Raw genomic sequence first — 20958 nt, forward strand, 5'->3', positions numbered from 1 at the left:
GCCAGCTCTATGGACTCTCCCGTGAATCGTCTGTCTAGTTCGTTGATGAGGGTGTCCAGCACAGGGAGATAGAGGTGCTGCTGAAATCCAGCTGTATCACTCTGTGACATTTGTGCGCCACTTTCATCAGTTTCTCTTTGGCCCAAAGTAGTTGTAACCAGGAAACTGTCGAGGGAGGTCGGGGGTTTTGTAACCCGTTTTCTTTTGGGTGCAAGGGGACCCGGAGTCTGACACTCAACATCTGCATCCCCAGGTACTGGCACGTTGTTGTCCCGGCAGAACTGTTTCACTGATCCCCACATATTGCTCCACGTATCTGCTTGTCTCTGAGATTTGAAGTGCGCCTTCAGGTTGTCGGTAAGCGCTGCAGCTTCGGAGAGTGTGCAGCTGGAGGACTGTAGGGCCTTGTGCGTGACATGAATCACACGCAGTATGTCTTCCAATACAATAACACATGTAATGAAAGACATTCTGGTCATGTGGGCATAAAGGCCACTGGCCTCCACAGACCACTTGTCTCCCTCGTCACTCATTTCTCTCAGGCACCCTATAATTGCAGAGTAGTGAGTTTTAACGGAATTCACAGATCGCCACTTGTACGCCCATCTTGTCTCACTTGGCTGTATTATTTCAGTTTGTTTCAGATTCAGTGATTTCTGCATTTCAATGAATCGATGATGGTTTGACGGCTCTGCAAATACAGAGTAGAGTTTGTCAATGACGTTCAGGAATGTTTTCACGCTGCGGTTGACAGCACAACACTCCACAAGCACCAGATTTAGTTTGTGTGCCATGCAGTGCACGTACACTGCGTATGGGTGGGTCTCTTTGATGCGCTGCTGCACACCAGAAACGTGACCAGACATGACGGAGGCACCATCGTAACTCTGGGCAACAATTGGGATATGTTTCAGTCCACACATCTCAAGTCCTTTGTTTATTGCTTCCACAATCCCAGCCGCGTTGCGAGATGCTGAGCAATCAATAAAACACAAAAAACGCTCCTTGATTTCAAGCTGCTCTGCATATCTGATACATACTGATAATTGTTCCGTTTTGCAAGACCTGGCCTCATCTGCAATTATAGAAAAAAATCCAGTATCCTGCACTTTCTCTTCAATTTCTGCACGAACTAAGTTAGCGCATATGTCAATGACTTCGTTCTGGAAATCCGGGCTAGTAGCATTGAAATAGTTGGACTGCATGTTTTTAAAAGCAGAATCATACTTGGAGAAAAATCCACAAACCTCAAGAAAATTCCCACGCGACTCTGACTCGCTTCCCTCCCGATGCCCACGAAAAGGCAATCCGAGTTTGGACAACAGCCTCACAATATCAACAATTTTGCACAAATAAGATCTGTTCTTCTCAACAGAATCTTTGTGGCTTCGGGAAAGTTTCGCTGCAATAGATCCAGAAGATGCAGTCACTTATAGTTATCCCATTTAACCATGCAGTTCAGATAGGCCTGGGATTGTGCATGTTTCTCCAGTTTGCTGCTTAGTTTTTTCCAGTCACTCAGGCCCTTTCTAAAGGAATCCTCCACACCGCTGTCAGTCTGGAAGTGGCGGCATGAAAAACAGAAGACGGCATCAATTCGTACTGAATATTCCAGCCAGGGATAGTTCTTGTAATAGTACGTGGAAAATGATCGTTTCGTTTCCCAAACATTTTTGAGGGGAAATCGGATAAAGTAGGCTGCTTGGGACAGCTGTGCTTTTCCCCAAGATCATCATGACCCACTGATGGCCCCGGTGCCGGTGGTCTCCCTGCTGTGGGGTTAATGTTAGCTGGTCCTGCTAATCCAGAGCTCTCCGCTGTGGGTCTAACGTTAGCTAATCCAGAGCTACTCGTTTGCGTGTCTGCCACTTGACATTGTGACGGCTGCTGGTTGGTAAAGTTAGGCTCAGTCGGTGGCTCTTCTGTTGTTGAAGCTGAAGACGAAATTGGACGTTTTAAAAATCGCCGAATAGCCATTACTGCTAATACAATAGCTGAATCACTTGGATACAAAAAAAAGCGAGGGAACTTTTGTCCTTAACCTCACACGTCACACACACACACACGTCACAACCCTTTATATATACGGTCTATGGTCACAACATGCGACTGCTCAAAAATGAAATTATTTCAAACAAAACATGATATTATTCAGATTTGTATTGTAACAATCATTTTATTACATCTATTAAAATATTTATATATACAAAATATTTGTATTGGAACAGTTTTAGACTTAGTAATGCTATAACATATTTCAGCCACCAGGGGGGGCAATGCCCCCCCTGCCCCCCCGCAAAATCCGCCTATGCCTCAATCACCAGGGAGGAGTACGATCTGCGCAGCTTCTGAACGCAGCCAGGCGGCTGCTGTTCTGGGCGCGCACACACGTTGCTCTCATCAGAGCAGAGGCGCGGGAAGGTATTTTGAGTGGGGGTGCTGAGGTGCTGGACTCCAGTGAACACTATTACGGGCACTATAGAGCACGCACAAAAAAAACTCCCCACACGCAAACACACAGTAAACCCGCGACTGTTACAATGAAGGCTCGATAATCAGCTCACGGCATATTGGCAGGGGTAAAGTGCTATTTTTTACGAGTGGGGAGCGGACCTCACCTCCTCTAGGGGGGTCCGGGGGGATGCTCCCCCGGGAAGATTTTTTTTAAATATTGAAGTTAAAAGCATCAATCTGATGCACTTTGAGAGCAACATTAAGAGATCTATGGATACATCTCTCAACACCCAGATGAAACACAACTGTAAGCAGATGTTCTTTTTCTTTATGGATATTTTACAAATCACTCCCCTTTCAAACTGTATTCTTGTTTTACTGCCATATAGTATTTCATAATTGTTTTTCCTTTATTCTCTTATGTTTTTTATAACTATAATGATCATATGAAGGTGTGCCGTGGAAATAATCTTTTGAATAATTTTTGACCAAACCGTTTGAGACCCACTGAGATAACTTTGACTAAAGTTAACTATCTAAACACTCAGAGAGTCCTTTAGCTCACCTGAGCCTCTCAGTCTGAGAGGAGAGCTCTCCTCCAGCTTGTTGTGGAACAAACAGCTCTGTATGTCCGTTAGTGCAGCTAGCTAACCAGATGCTAACAACACGGTCCCTGCTGCTGGCACCGGTCCCTCTCTCTCTCCCCCTCTCTCACACACACTAAATGCGCTATTTCCGCACACACACAGAGCCGCGAGCTTGAATGACACAAGCACACTTTTATTTCCATCCAACTCTCTGATTGGTCTGGTGTCTTGCCTCTGTTGCATTCACTGAACACGGGAAATTACAGTCCTGCCGTCCTTTCTAGTGTCTTGATGAGGTTCACGTAAAGGACGGTTAATGTATTATATTATTGAGGTAGAATTGTCCGGGGCTACAGAAAAAACATTCGGGGCAGGCCAAAATATCATTTTACCAACAATGTGGAATTTATTGGCGACATATTACACAGATTATGCACAGCGGGAGTAGCAATAACCGTCAAATAATAATTCAGACAGGGGAGCTCCGCACCCCCTGCCTGCAGCTAGGGGGTGCTGCAGCGCCCTCAGCACCCCCCTTCCCGCGCCCATGCATCAGAGCAATCTATAATCCCGGCAAATTGAAAAGAGGGGCTCGCAGAGCGCAGCAGCCGTGTTATGCGAGGAGTACGGAGACTCAGACCTGTGTCACGCGCACTGGCGCCTCAGTGGGATTTGGCTTTGGTGTTACGCGCACTAAACAAAGCCCCATTTGAACCTTTAGACCAGGTTCTCCTTAAACTGTTGTCAGCCAAAGTATTACTTTTGGCTCTATCAGCGAAAAGGGTGAGTGATTTGTCTGCTCTCTCTGTGGCTCCGTCATGCCTCCGGATCCAAGGAGATGGCAGTTCAGCTGTGTTACGCCCTAACCCGGCTTTTATGCCAAAGGTCATCACAAGCTCTTTTAGAGTCGAGAGTGATCACCTTGGATGGCTTTTTTCCCCTCCTCGCAGGTCGGTGGAAGAAGCCGGGTCTCATCTCCTCTGTCCTGTGCGCGCGCTGTCCTGCTAGTGGCGCGCACGGCTGCCGTGCGCCATTCTCAGCGCCTGTTTGTGCATTATAGAGAGCCCCTCGATCGGAAAGCCTCTGTCCGCACAACGGCTGTCACACTGGCTGTGTGAAGCTGTGTCACAGGCATATGTCTCCTCTGGGGTGGATCCCCCGGAGAACATCAATGCGCACGCCACCAGAGGAATTTCCTCCTCCACGGCTTTGCACGGAGGAATGTCAGAAGACATTTGCACTGCTGCTTCTTGGTCTTCCCCCTGTTCATTTATTCAATTGTATTTGAGGGATGTCTCCCATTCCTCTCTGACACACCCTGTACGGAGTGTCTTGTCAGAGTGAGTGACGTCAGGGTTCCAGCTGTGTGCCTCTCTCCTGCCTCTCGGCACGCGGAGAGCAGCCCTTTTTCCCTCTTAGGAGAGGGATGTTTCCCTTTTTTCCTCTGACACATTTTGTACGGACTGTCTTGTCAGAGTGAGTGACGTAAGGGATCCAGCCGTGCGCTCTCCTGCCTGTCTGCACGCAGAGAGCTGCTGTTCCCCCTCTTTTTGTCACTGGGCAAAGTATGACCTTCGTCTCTACTTTTTCACAGCGGCAGGTATGTATTGTTCCCAACCTTCGTCCCCTCATGGAAAATATTCATGTTATGCTATATTCCAGGGACGGCGATGCGCCATTACGCAATAGGCATGGGTTATTATCTGTGCAGGTGTGTCTGTACTTCTAGTACCGGGCGGACCCAGTGGGGGGCAGACTACATCATGCTTTGCCCTTAACCCAATAGTGATAGCCTTAGAGGGCGAAGCCATATACGAAATAGAACTGAAGTTACAGTAGGTAACTTCAGTTTTATATCGTGCAGTTTAGCGGCAAAATAACGTCAGTTAGCCAGCTATTGCTAGCTTTGTTGAGTTTATGCTAGCTAAACAAGTAGTGGTTGTAGTCTACAGCAGTAATTAATATATTATAGACTACTGCTTTGGCACTAACGGTTGATAACCGTTTATGAAAATGAAACAAATTGAACTGTACTGAAATAATGACAAGTTTTATAATTGTCTTGGGCTCCTGCTGTGTTTTTAAAGCCCTTGAAAATTATCCATGCTATTTTCTATTTAGAACGAAGACTTCAGAATCTTAAAATCCCTTGACGTTTGTATGCAATTGTGCTAAATTCAACTCTGGAAACAAGCAAATATTAATATGTTCGCATGACATTAGTTATTTATATTTTGCCATCACTTAATTATACGTTTAATACATTTAAGTCAAGCTAAGGTACATGTTATGGTAGCTAGTTAGTACTCTTACCTGTGATGCCTCCTCCAAACAGCATAATAACCTGACTGTATCATTAAAACTAAGTACCAGTTCTAGATCCTTGACTTTAGACAAACAATTCAAGAGACAACATGTATTTAAAGACCAATCTTTATTTGAATGCCTCTTAACCTGATATATTAGTTATACAGTAATAGTATTGACAATCTAAAAAGACTGAGCAACTCAACTGTCAACTTTATAAGTAGTGGTTGTAGTCTACAGCAGTAATTAATATATTATAGCCTACTGCTTCGGCACTAACGGTTGATAACCGTTCATGAAGATAAAACCAATTGAACTGTACTGAAATAATGAGAAGTTTTATAATTGTCTTGGGCTCTTGCTGTGTTTTTAAAGCCTTTGTAAATTATCCATGCTATTTTCCATTTAGCTAACGTCGAAGTAGTGTATGTGAAATCAACCTCACAATAAGATGTGTGTATATTATAATTATTAATGTCATACTTCAAGATGATTACTTTGATATTACAATATGGTTGGTTGAGCTGGAGTTCATTATTGAGCTTACATGTTAACTTCACAGTCATCTGAAGAACGAACCCAAACCTTGTTGTTTTTATTAATTGCATTACCAAATTGATATCAAATAAACAGTAAGCATTAGTAACACAACTTCCAAAGTTAGTCAAATAAAAAGGACCCTGACTCGGACAATACACAATCCAACATGTTTAACAGAAGAGAATAAGTTATATTGTTTGTACACATGGTACTTTACATAATATATCTGTTTGTTTAAGGTATCCAGGTGATGCAGACAGGCTGGACCAGAGAGCGAGAGACAGAACTGGACTCCTCAAAGCAGTGAACTTCAGCACAGGTACAAAGACTCTATTTTTCATACTGTACAAAGTATCAAGAAAGATATTGGTTTAAATAAATGAGGTACACATCAAAATCAACATAAGGTAACTGAATAGCTACACACTGAAATGAACACACTAAGAACACTCATGATAAGCTTGGACAAAAACCACTCACCTGCTGAATTTGAAAAACTGGACTTGAAATGTTTCAAATACACTGAACATAAATCACAAGACATTGAAAAGGATATTGACCCTGAAAATAATTTCTACAATAACATCCATAACCAATGTGAATACTACACAGAAGATCAACTCAAACGAAATGGAATAATGGATGGATCAATATCAATATTACATTTTAATAGCAGAAGCCTCATTTCAAATGTATCAAAGATCAAACACTGTTTAAGGCAACTGGAGAAACAAGTTACAGCCCTATCAATATCAGAGACCTGGCTTAGTGAGGAGCAAGCTGACATGGTTGAAATTGAGGGATACAACATGTTTTTTACTAATAGGACACATTCTAAAGGTGGGGGGACTGCACTTTATATTAACGAAAGTTACAAAAGTAGATCTGTCAGAAATATGTCTTTCGCTATAGACAACATTATGGAATGCATAACAGTAGAAATTGAAATGAAAACATCTAAAAACCTTCTGATAAGCTGCGTGTATAGAAAACCAGGATCATGTATTGACACATTTGAGAAAAAGCTAGCTGAACTTTATAACTACACAAGCAGCAAGAAAATGCTCTTTGTATGTGGAGATTTTAACATTGATTTGCTGAACCCACAAGAACACAATGCAACTACAGAATTTATTAATTCTATGTATAGCAACAGTTTATATCCTACAATCACACGACCAACCAGAATAACATCACACAGTGCTACACTCATTGACAACATATTCACAAATGTTATGGATAGAAAAGTAATAAGTGGAATATTAATCAATGACACAAGTGATCACCTGCCAGTCTTTGCAACAATACAGAACTGTACTAGGATCAAAAAAGACACCAGAAAAGTCACAATTACAAGACACAAAACACCAGAGTCTGTTCATTCTTTTAAAGAAGAATTATCTAAACAAGACTGGAACAAAGTGTATGTACCAGATGCAAATGAAGCCTATGAATAATTTCTACATATTCTATCAGGGCTGTATGAAAAACAGTGTCCTCGTGTAAAGAAAATAGTGAAACAAAAATATGCTGAAAAACCATGGATCACTAAGGGAATATTAAATGCATGTAAAACGAAAAATGAATTATATAAAGACTTCTTAAAGAATGGATCAGTAGAGGCTGAACAAAAATACAAGACATACAAAAACAAACTAACAAAGATAATACGATGTAGCAAAATTGATCATTACAACAAATTATTGGAGGATAAGAAAAATAACATCAAAAACACATGGAATGTTTTAAATACCATTATTACAAAAGGAGATGGAAAGGCACAATACCCAAACAGTTTTCTGTCAAAAAACGATACAGTAATTTATGACATGACCTCAGTTGCTGAAGATTTCAATGAGTACTTTGTCAATGTTGGTCCTTGTCTAGCTGGGGAAATTCAAAATACTGGTTGTAGTGATGGTGTTGAAAGTAAAGATATATATGTAAAGGAAACTATATTCTTAAGAGGGACTGATGAAAATGAAATTATTGACACAGTTAAAAAACTTAGGAGTAAAAGGTCTACAGACTGTCATGATATTGAGATGTATACAGTTAAAAACATTATTGAATGTATAGCCAAACCACTAACTCATATCTGTAATCAGTCAATACAAACCGGTGTATTTCCAAATAAAATGAAACTGCTAAAGTCATACCAATACATAAATCTGGAGATAAACATGCACTGTCAAACTATAGACCAATTGCATTGCTCTCACAGTTTTATAAAATACTGGAAAAAATCTACTATACAAGACTAAATGACTTCATCACCAAACATAACATACTCTATGAACAACAATATGGTTTCAGAGCAAACAGAATCGCATCATTTGCAGTTATAGAATTTATGGAACACATTTCTAAGGCAATAGAAAAGAAAGAATATGCAATAGGGATATTTCTGGAGCTTAAAAAAGCATTTGACACGGTTGACCATGAATTATTAATTAAAAAACTACAGAGATATGGCATTAGAGGTGTTGCACTATCATGGCTATCCAGCTATTTACATAACAGGGAACAGTAGGTTGAACTACAAAGCCATAAATCACAACTACTGCAGGTTACATGTGGGGTGCCTCAGGGCTCAGTCTTGGGGCCATTACTATTTATTCTGTATATTAACAATATATGTGAAGTATCAAAAACTATTAAAACCATTATTTTTGCAGACGACACAAGTCTACTCTGCTGTAGGGACGATTTAGAACAGCTATTGGTCACAATGGAGAAGGAACTAAGCAGGATGAAGATCTGGTTTGACCAAAATAAATTGACATTGAACGCAAGCAAAACCAAACTCATAATATTTGGGAATCGATCTACCAATACAGAGAAGAAACTCACTATAAATGGCGTCCAATTAGAAAGAGTATCGGAAATAAAATTCCTTGGAGTAATCATAGACAATAAATTAAGTTGGAAACCACATATAAGCTATATCAAAGCCAAAATATCCAAATCAATAGCAATTCTGAATAAAGCCACATACCTAATTAATTAAGCTTCCTTGTTTATGCTGTACTGCTCCTTCATACTTCCATACTTGATGTATTGTGTGGAAGTTTGGGGGAACACATATAAAACAAATACACATCCTATCTTCATCCTGCAAAAAAGAGCCATACGAGTTATACATAAAACTACGTACAGAGAACCAACAAATAAATTGTTCATCAAACTAAAAACACTAAAACTACAAGACCTGGTTGACTATAAAACTATTCAAATTATGTTCAAAGCCGCAAATCAACAATTACCTCATAATATCCAGGGACTTTTCACACGGAGAGAGGATGCACATGTTGAGAGGAAACTGCATTTTCAAAAAACCACCCGTACGAACAAATGCCAAACTTCATTGCATCTCATCAAAAGGTGTTAGTCTGCGGAATAACTGTAATGATGCACTGAAATATTGTACAAGTTAGACCCTCCAGAAAAACGCGATTCTGCGATCGCAGAATTTCCCGCATAATCAGCAAAATGCCGCAGATTTTTAAAAGTCCGCATATTTATCAAAAGGCCGCATAATCCCCGCATTTTTCCAAACAAAGTTGAGAAAAAAAATAAAAAAGTTAACTCGTCTTGACGAGTAGTGATGATGACGCAACGTCATCAGCCCGCGCATCACAGAAGGCAAACACCGTCGTGTGAAGGTGTGGAATTCACACACCAAGATGAACAAATCGAATCCATCACATTTACCCACGAACATTTCAGCTAAAGACCGGGCAAAGCAGTACCCCAATGTCTTGCACGAAAGTGGGGGGAAACTACTCTGTACCCCGTGCAACTGTGTGTTGGAGCATAAAAGGAAATCGACTGTGAATACCCACTTCGATTCGCTCAAACATTCAAAAATGGTTTCTGCTGCGGACAAGAAAGCCAAGCAACTCACGCTCACAGAGGCTTCAACCTCCAAAACCCTTTCGAGGGTTGCAAGAAACGAGGTGAGTAGCCTACAATATTGAAGCTGGTCAGATAACGAACGAGTAAATGAAAACAGAATGATGAGGAGGAGGTAGGTGTGTGTGTGTGTGTGTGTGTGTGTGTGTGTGTGTGTGTGTGTGTGTGTGTGTGTGTGTGTGTGTGTGTGTGTGAGAGAAATCACCTGTTTTCCGCTTCCCGCATATTTCACAACTGTTCGCATATTTCGCAACTTTCCGCATATTTCGCAACTTTCCGCATATTACGCAACTTCCCGCAATTTTCCCGCATAAAATCAAATAAAAACCCCGCATTTTTATCGCATAATCAAGGATTTTAGCCCGCATAATTAAGGATTTTGGCCCGCGTTTTTCTGGAGGGTCTAACAAGTCTATCTAAACTGAAAGTATTATTTAGGAGCCAAATCATTAATGGTTATGAACAGGACCTGTAAAATCCCATTTGTTGTTATTTCTTGTAATTGTAAAAGTAATTTCTTTCTGATTGTTTTGTCAAAAGCAAACAAATTAACAAGACAAACATGTCGCTGATGACGATGACCTAATATTTTATTTATAAGAAATATATATGCTAGACGGGGTAGAACCAGAAAAGTTTTTGTTAAGCTTCTTCTTGCCCCTGTTGAACATGACAAAGACTATTTGAGAATTATTATTGTTTGTTTTTTTGTTGTTGTTATTATTATTCTTTTTTGTACTTTGTTATAATTATTAATTTGAGTGAGAAGGAAAAAGGGGGGGAAAAAAGAGTATATATATATATATATATATTATTGTTGTATGTTTTTGTTTCTGACATGTTCAATAAACTGACTTAAAAAAAAAAAAAAAGGTATTGACTTTAATACACTAATATACATTACATTAAACAATACAGAATACTAGTTCACCTACACATCAGTGAAGTTGAGGGTTTTTTCCATGCAAAAGGTTACATTTAGATGTTAACAAGCAATATGACTTTGTCAGCTTTCTAATTTAATGTATTGAAGGCAAAGCTATTTAACACATAGTGAGAACTGATACTATTTATCTCTCAATATTGTCTATAAAAACGTGGTAAGTTATTATTTCAGTGAGACAACAGAGCAAGCTTCTAGTTACACTACGTTTTGATAACAGTTCAATATTATTTTGATAATAAAATATATTTCAATGTTGATGAACTTCATACTGTTCATTCATAGTCTGATTGTCTTTGTAGCTCACTGTTGAAATAAAAAAAAACATTACAATTACAAAATAATTATATCGACAGTCCATAAACACACCTCTTTCATAAATAACACACTTGTTCTGCAATAATATGTTTTATGTTTCCTGTCATTTTTGTTAGGAAAGGACATGCCTGAAAGACACGACTCAGCATCTCCTCTTTCTCTGAGGGTCAAGAAGAACATCCAAGAGGAAAATTAAAAGCTGATTTTATGAGATTTTAAGACCAGTACAGGACATTCACAAAAAAACTACTTTTATTGTGAAAACAAAGATCTGCACACCGAATATTTTTGTAGTCTATCATAGTTGGGTCCAGGACCTCAATCCCGTGACCATTCTCTGGCTAACATGTTTTGACGATTGATTTGACATCTATGGACCTTTTAGAAAAAATTTAGAAACACGGTCCCTCGAAAATTTGCCGGCATTTTTTGCTAGGGGGCCAAATCCACAATGGCCGCCGGCGCCATCTTGAAAAATTTACTTTTGAACCAGAGCACCTACAATCAAGTGTAAATACACTTTTTGCACTGAATCTACCATGGGGAAACCGATTCTGACATCAGTTTGACGATAAAATGTAGTTTTGACCAAAATATCCAAGATGGCCGCCAGCGCCATCTGAAAAAGTAACCTTTGAACCCCATCACCTACAATCAAGTGTAAATACACTTTTTGCACTGATTTGACCATGGGGATTCCGATTCTGACATCATTTTGACGTTATAACATCATTTTTACCCAGATATCCAAGATGGCTGCCATATGCTGGAGTGAAAAGTAACATAAAATGAAAGCAATTCATAGTGTATGATAACAAAATCTATCTTTAATAGTTGTAACTAAAAACAAATGAAAACAAACTTATAAAAGAGTTATACAATGTATAATTGTCACATAATATGGTACTTCCATAAATGAAAATAATCACAGTACTGCATACATTTCTAACTTAAACGTCACTGATAATGTTCTGTAGCTTAGGAAGCCAAGCTATATGGTTAATCTAATCTGAATCAGAGCTTTCAGATGCACTGTATTCGGAAGAATCAGATTCCGACGAATATACGCTCCTCTGTTCATCATTGTATCCGTCTTCATCCCATTCGTTGTCATCTTCTTCGCTATCGTCAGCTTCTCCTGGTGCAGGTAGGGTCACCGGAAGAGCAGGAAGTGTGTGACGAACAGGGCGACAGCGGCCACCCACCAGCTCCCACCCATGCCCGAGTGGAGACGGATGCTTCCTCAGGGCAGGGTGGCGCGCTAGGTAGGTTGATTGTGTGCATCAGGGCGGTCGCCATTCTCGTCAGTACGAGCAAGTACATGAATAATGCTCCGCTTGCGCTGAGCATCTGTACTTGATGAGGCAGCATCAGGCTCTGGGCGGATGGGAGGCTCACCACGCTGGATGGTCTTGTATGGTTTAACCGCCTGCAGCTCGGATACTTTCTCTATCAATGCTTTGGAAACAGTCTTGGCATCTTTGATACGTGCATCCACATCCTGGTCGTCCGGGATGTTTGTCTCGACCTCATCCTGCACACGATTTTCGACACGCTGCAGGAACATCCAATTAGTACGGTGTGCAGTGCCCCCTCCCGTCAGCGTGTCGTTGTGGAAGTCATCGTTGTCGATAATGCTAACACTGGGCTTCCCCTCCGCGATCTCGTTGGGGCACACTGCGCATCGTTCAAGGTCATGCATAGCCCAGATATCTCACAGCAGGAGCACATTGGGGTAGCTTATACCTATTCCAAGCTTGTGAAAGGAGTCGACGAGCTCCTTGCTACGAGTTATACCATGAAGGGTGACTGTGGCATTGATGGTGGTAGTAGTTGGTCGCTTTGTGACATACTGCGTGATGATTGACGTGAGAGAGAGTGTGCTGGGAGACAGATCTAACTCCTTCTTGCCCCGCAAAGACGATAGCAGCTGTACCATGAGAGGGGAGAGCTCTTCTTCCTCCTCAAGCTCATCAACTCTCGGCGGCCACGGGACGAGTTGTACTGCCTTGATATCAGCCTGCAGTCGGGCGGCCACATTGTGCACCAGCTGCTCACTGCTAACACCAATGGAGGATAGCGCTGCTTCGACATATGAACCACACCCAGTTGTGTCATAAACTAGGTCACTATGGTTCTTCTGAGGGCGGGAATGGAATCCAATCTTGTCCTCAAATTCCCGGATCAGGATGTCTTTTATGTAGGAAGACTTGACTCCAGATGTTTGGAAGCCATACCGAGACACGATCGAGCTGTAGTCTCGGAGGAGGCTTTGCAGTGACCGTAGCTCATGTTCCTCAAAGATAATAAATCTGATATGGTCGAAGAAGATGGTCTGAGCTTCGCGCAGACTTACATTGTTCATGAGTGGTAGCTTGTCGTCATCAGTCATCTTCTGATATGTACGAACATGTTTCAACCAGCATTTATGGTGATATCTAATCTCAAGTGCGTAGGGTTGATCACCTGCAGAATCAATCAGGCAGTTTATTCTGTCACGCATCACCGGATCGTACAGGGCCACTGTATGACTCTTAAAGGCCGCCCATGCATGATCATATGAAATGAGATTCAGCTTTGATTCTGGGTGCTTGGTCGTCTCCGCCTTGCAACACCAAACACATTTGGTTTTATCGTGTATCGCCCCTAGAGTAGATCGCAGTTGTTTGGCTGCTGGAGGTGCAGTTGGAGAAGGAACATCAGACACAGATGATGACTGAGCTTGGCATTCAACCTCTTGTTTCTTCTTTCTTTCGATGGCCTGCTCCAGTTTCTTCGCGCTTGATAGGGTGAACCTACACGTATCATGGACATATTGTCCACTGTGACCTTTACCCCAATCCACGGTTGAATGGACGGTCCCGAACTTGTCCAGACCACTCCATAACAGCGCCTTCTGTTCAAGATTGGCCCACACAGCTGCAGAAATGGCACCGGCGGCTTTATCGCAAAACCCTCCACACTGAAGAACACATGGAACTTTTGACATCGTCCTAAGCTGCGCTGTTTATACGCTGTTCATATGCTGATCACTCTGTCTCTGGAAATATATAAAAATAAGACACAATTAGCTAAATGTACAATGTATAATTGAATGTACAATACACAATGAGTATAATTATTCGTATATATATAATGCTCATTCTTGATTAAAAGCTCTCGGTCGATTGGTGCCTTCGCTTTCATTTTATGTTACTTTTCACTCTAGCATATGGCAGCCATCTTGGATATCTGGGTAAAAATGATGTTATAACGTCAAAATGATGTCAGAATCGGAATCCCCATGGTCAAATCAGTGCAAAAAGTGTATTTACACTTGATTGTAGGTGATGGGGTTCAAAAGTTACTTTTTCAGATGGCGCTTGAGGCCATCTTGGATATTTTGGTCAAAACTACATTTTATCGTCAAACTGATGTCAGAATCGGTTTCCCCATGGTAGATTCAGTGCAAAAAGTGTATTTACACTTGATTGTAGGTGCTCTGGTTCAAAAGTAAATTTTTCAAGATGGCGCCGGCGGCCATTGTGGATTTGGCCCCCTAGCAAAAAATGCCGGCAAATGTTCGAGGGACCGTGTTTCTAAATTTTTTCTAAAAGGTCCATAGATGTCAAATCAATCGTCAAAACATGTTAGCCAGAGAATGGTCACGGGATTGAGGTCCTGGACCCAACTATCAGGACCATAATTTGTTTGTGACGCTGCCTGCACCTCAGAGAAGGGGTGGTTATAGTCAGGCTTATAAAGTGTGGCGAAAAACAGTCAGCTGATGGGATGCATCTATTTCTACATCTGCACTCCATCAGCTGATTATTTCTATTTGCCTCACTTTATGAGCTTCACATCACTTGTGCCTTGTACCGCAGAGTTTGCAACATCACAAATAAATGGGGCCAATCTTCAGTCAGATGTGAATGTGTAATCTAACATTTTCAGTAAGAATAATGGACAAAAGGAGTGCAAATACAAATACTATTTATTGAAATGTGAACCAAAAGTTAATCAAACATGTTTTAAATAAAAAGCACATATGGACAGAAGGTGTAAACCTATTAAATGTATAAGTAAACACATTTAGTCAAATAAAGTGACAGACTAGGCCTGTGCAGTTGGTATCAGCTTTGCCCAGCATGGGCTCCTCCATCAGGCCTGGTCTTCCTCGCAGAGGAAAGACCCTCAGTCCTCTCCAAACCAACAGACAGGACGTCCATCACACGGAGGTTTCTCCCTGAAGTCTCTGCTGCTCTCTGGACACCACGCTGTCTCAATCCGTCTACACTGAATATGAGAGGGGGGAAATGAAAATAATAAATGCTTTAGACAATAACAAATATAAAGTTGACAGTTGAGTTCTTCAGTTTTTTTAGATTCTCAATACTATTACTGTATAACTAATATATCAGGTTAAGAGGCATTCAAATAAAGATTGGTCTTTAAATACATTTTGTCTCTTGAATTGTTTGTCTAAAGTCAAGGATCTAGAACTGGTACTTAGATTTAATGATACAGTCAGGTTATTATGCTGTTTGGAGGAGGCATCACAGGTAAGAGTACTAACCATAACATGTACCTTAGTTTGAGTTAAATTTATTAAACGTATAACTAAGTGATGGCAAAATATAAATAACTAATGTCATGCAAACATATTAATATTTGCTTGTTTCCAGAGTTGAATTTAGCACAATTGCATACAAACGTCAAGGGATTTTAAGATTCTGAAGTCTTCGTTCTAAATAGAAAATAGCATGGATAATTTTCAAAGGCTCTAAAAACAAAGCAGGAGCCCAAGACAATTATAAAACTTGTCATTATTTCAGTACAGTTCAATTTGTTTTATTTTCATGAACGGTTATCAACCGTTAGTGCCAAAGCAGTAGGCTATAATATATGAATTACTGCTGTAGACTACAACCACTACTTGTTTAGCTAGCATAAATTCAACAAAGCTAGCGTGAGCTGGCTAACTGATGTTATTTTGCTGCTAAACTGCACGATATAAAACGGTGGTCTTCAAAGCGGATTTAATCCTCAATCACAATAATAATATTCAAAGTAATACTGGGCAAGTAATGGGCAAAACTTACCGTTGGTTGACGCGCCATGTCAGCGGACTGGTAGCGACACGAACCGTTAGCCCCGCAGTCATCCGGTTCGACCTGACTGTGGCTGTGACTGTGTGACTGACCCGAGCATCGTCGTTCTGATAGCTCCGCCCCTTAGCTCCAATCCCCCTCCCCCCACTTTTCCAGCGTAGCTCACCTGCCGCCATCTTGCTACAGTTAACAGCTACTCTGGTACGCTATGTTAGCTGTTGTTAGGTAAGTGATCTGCACAAAAATACTCTCAACTCCCTGAAATCTTGACTGATTTACAAACGGTTTGGTTTATTATAAACGTTATTAGCATGGCTATGATACAGGATGCTTGGGAAATGTTGAAATTGCAGCTTTTCTTTATGTATGTGGTTGTATTTATTAGCTGGCTAATAACAAGAGGCTGTGAGTGAGACCTAGTATTATAAACTTGACCCAGCAACTTTACACCAGTGGGAGAGGCAGAACTGCTCTTTCTTTTCAACATAACTTAAGTTACACATGATTTCTTCCAAGTGGTTTGGCTTGTTAAAACCATTTTATATTTAGATACATTATGATAAAGGAAATTGCTGGCTTTGTGTTTACAGAAGTACCTGACTATGCCTGACTTTTGTGCAGCCTACGGATGCTCTAATCACCGTAGTCTGGAAACAAGAACCCTTGGAATCACCTTTCACGTGTAAGATATGACAATATTATGACTATAATTAGGATAATCGTTAATTACTTAGTGCAGGGGTCTGCAACCTTTTTGACCAAAAGAGCCATTTTGCTCCTTTTTCAAAAACATTTTTTTGTCTGGAGCCGCAAAACATATTTCATAGCTTGATAGCTAATAAAGTTGTATTTATTGTTATATCAGACAAAAACTACATTTTTTGCATTTATTAGGCTATTTATTACATTATATAAAACTGTTAACCTCTAATAAGAAACAAAGAACTCCTATAAGGAGAATTAGAAATAATACACAGGCCTACTTTAAAATAAATTAAACACAGCACTTGAGGAGTCATCTGCACATTTGAAGGAAAAAAAAACATTATTAAAATGGGCCCACTTTGAAATAAATAAAACATATAGCTGCACCCTAAAAAGAGTTAAAGGTAGGTAAGAATGGAGAAACCAGCTTGAGTGCGCTAGAATTTGAAAATACACAACCGGAACAAATAGGCCTCTTCCTTCAGACTTTCTTACAGAGTCCCTCCTCCAACACACACGAACGCGCACATGACCAATGAAGGCACGAGATAAGTTTGTGCACAGATGGAAGGCTGACAGGCAGGTAGGCCATCCAATCATTTTAGCCCGGCCGGCTAAAATGATTGGTCGTGCTTTTTACAGCGCTACGGCTTCCACAGATTAATTTGTTTATGTATTTATTGTCAAAGCATTTAATATATTCATTGCTATCGGACGTTAATAGCATTCCATGGAATATAACAAAAAGTGTTTCTGAAATAAATTACATACCCCATTGAATTATGACTGAAGATCGTCAGCTGTCTTCCTCTCCCGTGTTGTTGCTCGACACGTAAAGGCTGCAGCACCTTTGACAACTTCTCTCCACATATCAAACATACCGGTAAACCAGCATCGTTTGCTGTGAAAGCATATAACTCTGTCCGCACAGAATTAAATCCTGTGTTCCTCCGGTACTTTTCTATGATTTATCCATAGTTCGCTCATCGAGCCGGGGGTCAGGTTATTCGCCTCCAAGAAAAGGCGCTCGCGCGGGACCGTAGCAAGATGTGACGCATATTTTAGTTGACCTAATTAAAACCGTTTTGTTTTTTATTTATGTGTCACAGTATCACCTCAAAATACAAGATACGAAACATTTTCAACCATGCAACAAAATATAAATAGTCCTTCAAATACTTTTATTTTATTTCCTTCTTATTTTTGTCTAAACTCAAGGGAGCCGGAGCAGAGGGCTTAAAGGGCCGCATGCGGCCCGAGGGCCGCGGGTTGCCGACCCCTGACTTAGTTGATGTATGTACATTACAAGTCCTGCTACACATGATCAGTGGGGCTATGTGAGATAATAGTATTGCAAGATTGTTGTTGACCCAGCCTCTTTAGAATATGTTGCTACCATTTCTTTACACAATTATTTAATGTTTGTTTTGGACACCTTTTTTATAACTCTTAGTGTGGTTGTCTTATTTATAAAGTATACATACATAGGCCTGTCGCGATAATCGATAAATTGACTTATCGTACGATAAATAAAAATGGACTCGATAACTTTTCTGAGCTCGATAAATTGCCGTTTACATAAAGATGTGACCAGCATTTTAGCCTGGAGCGCTGTGGCTGTCAGGCGCGCTGTGAGGGGCGGGGCTGACACACAGCCAGGTCAGGACACTCTGCGTGCACGTGCAGCAGCGTAGCAGCCAAATTAATAATATAGCGACAAGCGGGAGACAACGTGTGACTTACTCGCGGGGAATTTAAAGTGAAATGGAATTGGTTACAAAACCTTACTACACATCTCGATTCTCCGGTGTGGCAGTATTTTGGATTCAAACCAAATCAACGAGGCGAACCTACGGACTTGAATGAGCCGGGCGGTGTGTCGCATTGGTTTAAAAAAGGTAGCGACAAAAGTAGGCAATACCACGCATTTTAAACCACCTAAAACACAACCACCCCATTCCGTTTTCCCAGCTGGGAGCAAACACGGCAGCTGGAGATGGAGAGCCCCGCCCGACAATGCAAACATGTTGGTGTTCCTTGCTCGAAAACTTAGAAAAACAGATTTGGATATGGCCTGTTGAGGCATCTGGGTCTTTGACAGTGGACTGTACACTTGACTGTTGTTTTAAGGAGTTTTATTTTGCTTGTGAGATAATGTGTGCTCATATTTATTTATTTATTTATAAAGCTCTGTTTTCCAGCCTGACTCTATTTAATTTATTGTTTTGGTTGTGTGTGATTTAATTAATTTTTTATAATTTAATTAATTTGTTTTATTTATGAATTTATATATTTTAATATTATTTCACATTTCATTTGCAATGTTGAATGTTCAATAAAAAGTTATGTTTGAAAGGATGTACTAGAATTATTATTATATATTATCATTATGTCTAAAATGCTCTTAAAGCGGTGCCGACAATATTATCGTTTATCACAATAATTTCCAGAAAGATTTATCGTCCAACACAATTAATTATCGTGACAGGCCTATACATACATACATACATACATACATACATACATACATACATACATACATACATACATACATACATACATACATACATACATACATACATACATACATACATACATACATACATACAATTACCCCAAACATATGATAATTTAGGTGTGTATTTTTGTCCTTACCCTTAATGTTAAAGGAAAGAAGGGCGGAAAATGTTGACAATAATTTATATATCTGGCTACCTTTCTCATGTTTTTAAGGTTTCCCAAAACCGGAGAGAGGAGGCGGCAGTGGGAAGTTGCCCTAAGAAGGGACGGTTTTGTTTCCTCTGGCAGGACACTGCTCTGCAGTGAGCACTTCAGGAGTGAGGACTTTGACAGGACGGGGCAGACTGTCCGGCTTAAAGATGGTGTTGTGCCAACAATATTCAACTTCCCAGCTCATCTTCAAAGGGTATGTGTATCATTGGCAAACAAGAATTCAAGGTGTATAAGATTGATATATAAATATGTGGTTAAATGTCACACTTTAGTTTTTCTTTCTGCAAGTTTAGGAATAAATAATGTGTTGTGTATTACTGCACATTTTAAACACTCAAAATGTCTTTAATTATGTTTGTTTTAGCCGGAAGCAACAAGAAGCACAACCACTTCTAGAAGAGCGGAAGATGACCTGCCAATGGACTTGTCTCAGGATGAACCTCAGCCTAATGTTGTGAGTATTCTGAATGTGGCCAAGACCAGAGAGATAGTCCTTGGTTTCAGGAGGGTGAGGACGTCTCCTCTACCCCTGTGCATTCTGGGAGATGATGTTGCTGTTGTGGAGGACTACAAGTACCTGGGAGTGCACTTAGACAATGGGCTGAACTGGAGGATCAACAAAGCTGGGTCTGTCATCGGCATCAAGCTGGACCCCTTTGAAGCTGTGGTGGAGAGGAGGACACTGAACAGGCTGTTGTCCATCATGGATAACCCCCCCCCCCCCCCCATCCTCTCCACCTGCAGCTGGACAGTCAACCGATTTCCTTCTCCAACAGACTGCTGCAGATGCTCCGCTGTTTTTTCTTATTTATTGTAATTTGCATTGTCCCTTATGCTGCTGTAACTAAAAAATGTTTCCCAAATTGGGATCAATAAAGTACCATCTTATCTTATCTTATTTGCATGTGGAATTTCACTAACAAATGAGAGCATCATATGGCTTGTCATATTAAATCCTTTATCTCGGTGGTACCCAGGAAGGTCTATGATGCACCGTGCTGTGAAGTGCTAACGTATTTCAAAGGTTCTGGATTTGTTTACAAATCTAGAAACTAAATACAAAACTAGGACGATATGAAGATCTCATGTCAAAATAATTGTGATAAATGAGACAGAACTGGCCAGGACCTACTGTCTGTGAGATAATTTTATGTTGGTTTGGTTCTTCTGATAAAGGTGTGAATATCTAAATAATATACCACGATATGCTATTGTCATTAGTTGTGTCCCTGTTCTTCAAGCTAAGGCATTGCTAAATTAATAACGCTTGGCTTACAGAGTGGTAACATGAGACCGATTTTTATATATAAAATATAAATATATTTTAATTTTATAATTTATTTTAAATATTAACAATACAATAAAA

General features: G+C 40.4%; 2 protein-coding genes across 4 annotated transcripts; one reads left to right on the forward strand and one right to left on the reverse strand.

Moving 5' to 3' along the window:
• Positions 1–864: 864 nt before the first annotated feature.
• Positions 865–20469, forward strand: LOC307038799 (uncharacterized protein; the record flags this gene model as incomplete). Its single annotated transcript, XM_079680475.1, has 4 exons — positions 865–881; positions 6145–6207; positions 19593–19785; positions 19957–20469. The coding sequence occupies 4 exons, from the start codon at positions 865–867 to the stop codon at positions 20407–20409; spliced, it is 726 nt and encodes a 241-aa protein (XP_079536601.1). The 3' UTR covers positions 20410–20469.
• On the reverse strand, positions 11505–16327 carry LOC307039388 (uncharacterized protein). 3 transcript variants are annotated; one of them, XM_079681401.1, is made up of 3 exons: positions 16146–16327; positions 15158–15339; positions 11505–14104 (listed from the first exon to the last, which is right to left on the reverse strand). In XM_079681401.1, exon 3 carries the CDS (start codon positions 14051–14053, stop codon positions 12779–12781), a length of 1275 nt encoding a protein of 424 aa, XP_079537527.1. In that variant the 5' UTR covers positions 14054–14104; positions 15158–15339; positions 16146–16327; the 3' UTR covers positions 11505–12778. The 3 variants fall into 3 exon arrangements, with proteins under 3 accessions (XP_079537527.1, XP_079537526.1, XP_079537525.1); XM_079681400.1 differs by having other exon boundaries at positions 11505–15334; positions 16146–16326; XM_079681399.1 differs by having other exon boundaries at positions 11505–15339; positions 16146–16326.
• Positions 20470–20958: the final 489 nt, after the last annotated feature.

Source organism: Notothenia rossii (assembly GCF_949606895.1).
Source record: "Notothenia rossii genome assembly, chromosome: 5".
In the NCBI taxonomy this organism is placed as follows: Eukaryota; Metazoa; Chordata; class Actinopteri; order Perciformes; family Nototheniidae; genus Notothenia; species Notothenia rossii.